Source organism: Lithobates pipiens, unplaced genomic scaffold (assembly GCF_037356315.1).
Source record: "Lithobates pipiens isolate NorthernLeopardFrog02 unplaced genomic scaffold, aLitPip1_a1.2 Scaffold_19, whole genome shotgun sequence".
NCBI lineage: Eukaryota > Metazoa > Chordata > Amphibia > Anura > Ranidae > Lithobates > Lithobates pipiens.
Genome location: NW_027507764.1, coordinates 462,993,661 through 463,002,007, shown reverse-complemented (window position 1 = coordinate 463,002,007; position 8,347 = coordinate 462,993,661). Strand labels below are relative to the sequence as shown.

Here is an 8,347-nt window from a genome sequence, read left to right as displayed (position 1 = left end):
TTATTGCACTGTATGTGCACATATTTACTCTAACAGGATCACAAGTATATCATTTGCACAATAATATAGAGGTTGCACATAGATATTTGTTTGCACAGCAATATTTGCACATTAATTTGTTTGCACAGCAATATTTGCACATTTTATTCCAGGATTTATACAGTTGTTTATGCAGAAGACCACACAGGGTGCCACTCCTGTCATCTAAGCACATGATATTGAGGCTACAATTTGCACAGGCTCAACAGATTTTGGCAATAGAAGATTGGAAAAACATTGACTGGTCTGATGAGTCTCATTTTCAGCTGCGACAATCACATGAAAGCGTGGATCCATCCTGCCTTGTATCAACGGTTCAGGCTGGTGGTGGGAGGAGTGAGTAAGCATTATTATAAATAGATTGATGTACTATGAAGTATATTGTTTGTAATAATTATACAATTTAAAAAAAATCTATTAACCTTGGTAAATTACTATCAAATGTTTTTCATATGAATCATAAAGAATAGCAAGCAATCAATGTGTAACTGTGCTAAATAAAAAAAACAATATATTAAATGAAAATTCTTATTAAAAATAATTTCTTTCTTAGCCTAAAATGGAAAATATGTAGAGCATATTTTTGGTGGTTTATTCTACAAAGACAAATTTTTCTTGAGGAAATATGGTCACAATATCCAGAGCCAGAAAATTATCCAGCATTTCAATGTAATCCATTACAAAAGAGTCCTACGTTGCAATCAACAGAAACTCAAGAGGAAGGTGAAACAGGACATCTTGGTAATACGGAATGATGCAAGTGTGGAAAATTCATTCCCATGGCGACTCCTGTTGAATTGTTGTGCTGCCAGGAAATCAACGAGACGGCCAGCAGCATACCAGAGGGTATTGAGTGCATTACCCAGTCGGAAAGTTTCCAAAATTTTTGTGTAAACAAACAAAATGTACAAGTCCATACCATCTGCCTGCATCTTAAAGGTACACCCCCTGTCAATCCTGACAAAAACAAGTATAGATTAAACAATGATGGCGCCTGCAGGGGATCTGGTTTGGGGGGGTGGGATCGGGTGGAGGGGGGTAATCAGTGCTGGGGGGGAGAAGGGGGTGAAGGGGATAGTAAAGGAGAGTGGGGGGAGTAGTTTTAGAAGAATAGGACCGACAGGAGGTGGAGTGGCTGTGGGCAGGAAAGCAACGGCATGGGTGGGGGGGTGGTCATATTAGGGGTTATAAACTCAGTGGGTTGTAATTCGCTGATCAGAGTTAGAGAATTGTTCAGCAGAACAGCAGCAGATGACATCTATGTCCCTAGCCTGTGGTACTACAACAGCCTGCGTCTTCTGACAGACCCGACTGAAGCCAGGCAATTACTTTCGACTCTTGCGTGCAGCCTTCCCTCCACGCTGCCCTGCAGCCTTCCCTTCACGCTTCTCTGCAGCCTTCCTTGGAGGCTGTGCCTCTGGTGGTGGACTTGTGGCAGGAGGAGGAGGAGGAGTAGGGGCTTCATCATAAATAGTATAAATGGTTTCAGTAAGCTGGCCCCTCAACCCCTTCTGAAGGGCCTCAGAAAAAAGCCCCTCACAGAGGAGGCGTTGGCCCTTCTCCAGTTCCATCAACCTGGTGGCCAAATGGGTACCATAGGCCTCTTCAGCATTGGGGGGGGGGGGGGGGGGTGCTGAGGAACTGGCTGGCTTCCCGAATGAGGACAAGTGATTCCTCCTCTGTGGAAGCATCACAGCTTAGGGACATAAACCTCATCTGCTGCTGCTCCCAATTAGAGGAACTTCTGTGTCTTATTGTGCTCCCACCTGTACATATTCCGTAAGATCCCAATTTTATTGTCCACAAACTTAATGTCTACCTGGGGGACTCGAGTCTTTACAAACTGCAGAAGTGTCCCCAGTGTTGCCTTTGTTGCTTGCTTGTTATAATACAAAGGGTGCTTGACCTACCACAGGTTTCAGTTATCTTGATATAGGTCAATAAAATGACTCAAAAACTCCCGCTCTTTAAATGGAGTAATTTTTTTGAACGACAATACACAAGACAAAAACACTAATGTCAGTCCAAACTCACAGTATTATGTTTATCCCAATATATGGCACACACACATACACACACAGATAAGAAACCAAAACACCAATGTCAGTCCAAACTTTCAGTATCTTATCCCAATATAGGCCTCAACTTTGAAGCAGTATAGACCACTTTGATGGGCCAAGTTCAAAACTTACCTTCATTTAGGACGCTCGCTACTTCCATTCGGACGTACATCCGATTGCGTACTAGCTTTATATACATTGCGCATGTGTCAAGCTCTGCCTGCGTTTCCCACATCGCCCGCCCCTGGCGTTCTTTATGACGAATATTCCCCGCCCCTTCTCTCTTCAGTGCACAGTGGGAGTATATCTAGAAAAATGTCCGAGACCTATTCTGCAACTAGCGGAGGACCTATTCTACAACCAGAGGAAAGTCCTGAGCCCCAAAAATCCAGATCCAGGAGGAGATTGAAGGCCACCAATATGGCCTTTGGAGAAATACACCCCTTCGTTGATGTATTTAATCCATTACAGTTGATCTACATGATAACAGTTTTGCTTTTAAATTATTTGTTATAAACCAGTAATATCGGCCGCAGCAAAATATGTCCAAAATAAAGTTATGTTTTTTCATCAATAAACTGATTATTTGGGTTTTCTTTATGTCTGGGCCATGCTGTCCGTGATCCCATTATCATGACAATGGCAACCTTTCTTAAAACAAAAATGCTTTTGGTTGCTAACTAATAGTACACTCAGCAAATTCCAACAGGGTAAACATTTGCAACATACCAAAAGAATATGAAATTTAATCCACCTGATTTAAAAAAAAAATATACCAAATCAAGAGGCCTACCCTTAAACACACACATGCATTAAAGTCCTCCATAATGTTCCATGTATCTGAGCCTACATCTCTGAGAACCTAATTACATGTTATTTCATACTAAAAGTAAAAACTTAAAAAAAGATGTATGAGTGTATTTACATTTTGTAGCAGTGTCATGCTTTTACCAGTTGGCTATCAGCTGGAGAACACAAAGGATAATGCTATATTATATTAAGAAGGGGGACTTGCCATACCTTGAGACACGTGCATCTACGCATCCAGGGTGAAAATCATGGTATTAACACTCAGTGCAGTAGAACAGAGAATAAACATTAACCACATTTAGCGCAGTAAAACAGGTCACTGTAGGTGTTGATTGACCTAAAAGTGTATATAAATTTGGGTCTGCAGGTACATCTTTCTGTAATATTTTGTTAATTGACCCTAAATCATTCTCTATGCACTAAAAAATGGTGGTTGTCCTTTATGGTTTTCTTTTTTACTGAAAACACATTTGCCAGGGATGTTTAAGGCACAAGAATTCTCTTTTCAGTTACTTGTGTAACTTGTTAATCAAATCTTTGTAACTGTGGGTAACAGCTGGATACCATCAACATAAACATAATCTGGAGCAGCTCTGTCTAGAAACCAATCAGCTTCCAGGTTTTTTTAGTCAGTCTAGGTTCACATCTATGCGGTTGCTACTGATGTGGTTTTCAGGCGTGTTTTGCATTTTTAAATCTGCGTTTTTTAATGCATTCTTGCATGCATTTCATTTTTTTTGTTTTTCTTTTTAAAACACATTGTATATAGCTGGTTGCTAAGGAGCGGGTTGGGATTACCCGCTGATGGCTAAATGTTGAGAAAAAAAGAATTGCTGGCAAAAAAAAATGGAAAAAAACGGTGTGGGTCCCCCATCCCCCCAATCCATACCAGGCCCACCGCACTGCCAAACCCGAAAAAAAAAAAAGCTCCGCACTTGACAAAGGCTAACCGCAGACTGCCAGTTCCTAACCACTTGCGGACTGCCCACGCCATCGCTTTGTGTCGCTACTTTGAAGAGGAATACCGTTGTTATGCTAGCTACCATAATCCTGGTATCCTCTTCAAGAGCGGCGGTCCTCTTCAAGATAAAAGTGGTCTCTGCATTGGATTTGCCACAAGATCACTTTTATCGGTCTCTTTGATGCCCTCCGCCACTTACCGTTGGTAGCAGCGGAGGCGATTGGATCCTCTCCTTAGCCTGACATGGAGACGAACGAGGGGAAGATGGTTCCCACCTGTCTCCATATCATTGCAGGGTGGAAACGATGTCAAAACGTTACTTCCACCCAATGCTCTTAAAGGGCGCCTTTTTTTTAAATGACTTAAATTGCATTATAGTGTAAATATGAGATCTGAGGTCTTTTTGGCCCCAGATCTCATATTTAAGAGGTCCTGTCATGCATTTTTTCAATTACAAGGGAGGTTTAACCACTTCAATACAGGGCACTTAAACACCTTCCTGCCCAGACCAATTTTGAGCTTTCAGCGCTGTCGCACTTTGAATGACAATTGCGCGGTCAAGCTACACTGTACCCAAATGAAATTTTTATCATTTTTTTCCCACAAATAGAGCTTTCTTTTGGTGGTATTTGATCACCTCTACGGTTTTTATTTTTTGCGCTACAAATAAAAAAATACCGAAAATTTTGAGAAAAAAAATGTTTTTTTTTGTTTCAGTTTCAAAACTTTGTAAATAAGTACGTTTTCTCTTTCACTGATGGGCACTGATGGGGCTACACTGATGGGCACTGATAAGGCGGCACTGATGGGCACCAATGAAGTGGCACTGATGAGGTGGCATTGATGGACACTGATAGGCGGCACTGATGGGCGGCACGGATAGGCGACACGGATGGGCGACACGGACGGACACTGATAGGTGGCACAAATTTGCACTGATAGCTGGCACGGATTGGCATGGATGAGCGGCACAGATGGGCATGGATAGGCGGCACAGATGGGCATGGATAGGCGGCACAGATGGGCATGGATAGGCGGCACAGATGGGCATGGGTGGGCACTGATAGGCGGCACAGGTGGGCACTGATAGGCGGCACAGGTGGGCACTGATAGGCGGCACAGGTGGGCACTCATAGGCGGCACAGGTGGGCACTAATAGGCGGCATTGGTGTTATACTATAGTAATGGATGCCAATCAGTGCCAAACAATAATGCATGCCAATCAGTGATGCCCATTGTGGGCACTGATTGGCATCCATTATGGGCACTGATTGGCATCCATTGTGCTGACTGGCATCCCTGGTGGTCTAGGGAGGATTACCTTTTCCCTGGTGGTCTGGTGGCGTCCCTGGTGGTCCAGTGTGGGCATCCTTGGGGGGGCTGTGCTGATAATTGATCAGCACAGACCCCCCCTGTCAGAGGAGCAGCCGATCGGCTCTCCTCTACTCGCGTCTGACAGACGCGAGTGAGGGAAAGCCGATCACCGGCTGTTCCCATTTACACTGTGATCAGCCGTGATTGGACACGGCTGATCACGTGGTAAAGAGTCTCAGTCGGAGACTCTTTACCGAGATCGTAGTTGCCGGGTGTCAGACTGACAAACTGCAACAACGATCGCCGCGATGCGCGCCCCCGGGGGCGCGCAGCGGCTCATAATCCTGATCACATCATATGACGTCCGGTCAGGATTATTAAACCACTTTGCAGCCGTCAATTGCCTATAGGGCGGGCGGCAAGTGGTTACATTCCTTGTAATAGAAATAAAAGTGGCCCAATTTCTTTTTAAAAGAACAGTTTAAAAATAAAAATAAATGGTAAAATAAATAAGAAAAAAAATGTAAATGCATCCCGTCCCGCCAAGCTCGTGTGCAGAAACGACCGCATACTCGAGTAGCATCCGCATATGAAAACGGTCTTAGAACCACACATGAGAAGCATCGCCGCGATCTTTAGAGCGAGAGCAATAATTCAAGCCATAGACCTCCCCTGTGACTCAAAGCATGCAACCTGTAGAATTTTTTTAAACATCGCCTATGGAGATTTTTAAGGGTAAAAGATTGTCACCATTCCACGAGTGGGCGGAACTTTGAAGCGTGACTTGTTGGGTATCACTTTACTCAGCGTAACATTATCTTTCACAATATAAAAAAAAAATGGGGTAACTTTCTAGAAATTTTTTTTTTTTACTTTAACACCAAATCTCAGAAAGAGGCTTGGTCCTTAAGTGGTAAATAGGCCAGGGGCTGGGCCACCTGGGAAAATGACCTGATGGCCATGCACCAAAGGGGCTGGTATGGATTTGAGGGGGGACCCCATGCCATTTTTTCAGATTTTTTTTACATTGCAGGCAACCTTTATTTTATTTTTTACAATCAATCAGTAGTTTAATATGGTAATCAATTCACATAGAAGTACAAGCACTTTGTTTACAACCAAAAGCATGGCCACGTACTGATGTCATACGTCGCAGGTCCCTCAATCCCAATACTATTCTTCATTTCCAAAAAAACTGTGGCACAATGAGGTCGATTTAGGGTGTCTACTTTACAAAAATGTGTAACTTTGGGGGGGTGGTTGTATTGTCCTGCCATTTTAACAGAAAGTGAAACAGTTTTTTAAATGTTTTATTCTTTTTTCCATTATATAGTAAAAAAAATAAAATAAAACCCAGTAGTTATTAAATACCACCAGAAGAAAGCTCTATCTGTCTGAAAAAATGTAAATAAACTTAATTTAGGTACATTGTTTGCATGATGGTATAAATGTCAAATTATTAGAGCAGTGGCCTGATAATGAAAGGGGGTTTTATACGATGGTACTCAAGTGGTATATACGCTTATGAATTCATGTTGGCTTCAGATGAAGAGAACCAATCCACACAAATTTGCTTTTGGCCTGAATTGTCCTTATTCACAAAACATGGGTAAGGTTTATTAATATTCACTCACATTTAGCTATGGTAAATGCATTACAGTATTGATTTATTAGCGGCAAATAAGCTATGCACTTTGCAAAAAACCTTGCACCAGAGTTTAGTGTATATGATGAAGGTTCACTTTGCCAAAACTACTCAATCATGTTCAATGAAAAAAACAAAAAAAAAAACAGCATTTTTGCTTGTCCACAATTGGATTATGGAAATCATTAGAAAGTCACTTCATTCACTAAGCTTTGGGGCAATTTTTCTTGTGAAGTGCAGCTTCCTTTGCAAGTTGAACAGTCTATTTGCCTTTAGTAAATCAGCCCAATGTCACTGCTAAAAAAAAATTAGCACATTATAGGTGTGTCCAGGCAATGTAGTTAAAATCACAGAGCTGGGTTGAGACAGGAACATATGTTGGGCAGAAAAGAGTGCCAGTCATTTTCAGCTTTCTGTTCAAATTTTTCAAATGGCATGGTAGCTTTTATATTCCTACATCACCTCTGGTATGATGCAAAATTGGGAAAATAAAACAACCACAAGGAATCTTTATCTGACAGGTCAGCTACAGATATAGGTCATCAGCATGTTGATCTCATTTCTCACATAGGCTTCTGGAGGATGAATCTGATTGTAATTGAATGCAGTAGTCATGTCCCAACCATTTATAAAACCAACATTGATGTCTTTAAAGATAATTTCCATAATGAGATAGTGAACATATGCATGGAAATCACTCATTCCTTCAAATTCTTTTGCCATCTCACTTGTATTCTCTGTCTTGATGATAACTTTTGTTTCTGGGCTTCTCAGAAGCAGGCGCTCTATGGCACGTCGGATATTGTACAGCCTTTTAATGTAGTGATGCACAGGGAATAATCTAAAATGCACCCCAATGTTCAAAGCAATCACAGTGTACTGGTTTCCTCCTATCAAGTCAATTTCACGTGGAATAGTGCGCTCCTCTGTGAGGGTTGTGAATCCAAGATAAATAAATGGCCTTGCATGATGTTTCCAAAGAACATGGGTATTTCTTTCAGTGTCAACACCTAAATGCTTTTGTGACCATCCTCCTTCATAGACATTGAGAAATTTTATGTCTAGAAAAAAAAAAATTATACTGTGAGAATTTTGGTAGGCTTTGGAAATTGAAATGCTACTAGTAGATTCAAAAATGCGGGTAAACATTTAGATAACATAGGATCAGGGATGGAAAAACATCTTAACATCGGCCAGTTTGCCTGATTTGATCACACAATTGTGGGAAATTAGATCACACAAAACATATTCCTAGCAAACTTCACACTGAGGCCGCGTACACACGGGCGGATTGTCTGCCCAACTAAGTTCGTCAGACAATCCGACAGACAGTCCGTTCAAAATTTGAATGAACGGACTTGGCCACACACGATGAGCAGACAGTCCGCTGAAAGCGTGCGTGATGACGTGTACAGCACGTACGACGGGACTAGAAAAACGACGTCCTATACACTGCAATGCAACCTTCGGCCGTGCAAATCCTTTCTGAGCATGCGCCATACTTAGTCCGTCCAACTT

The 8,347-nt window shown here is 41.9% G+C and overlaps 1 protein-coding gene across 2 annotated transcripts in view; it reads right to left on the bottom strand.

Moving 5' to 3' along the window:
• Positions 1-610: 610 nt before the first annotated feature.
• Positions 611-8,347, bottom strand: part of LOC143997263 (NXPE family member 1-like) — a 130,362-nt gene continuing 122,625 nt past the window's right edge. For both annotated transcript variants that reach the window (XM_077492801.1, XM_077492802.1), the window contains exon 6: positions 611-7,890. In XM_077492801.1, coding sequence (XP_077348927.1) covers positions 7,352-7,890 — 539 coding nt within the window. In that variant the 3' untranslated portion in view covers positions 611-7,351. The remainder of the gene's footprint in view (positions 7,891-8,347) is intronic.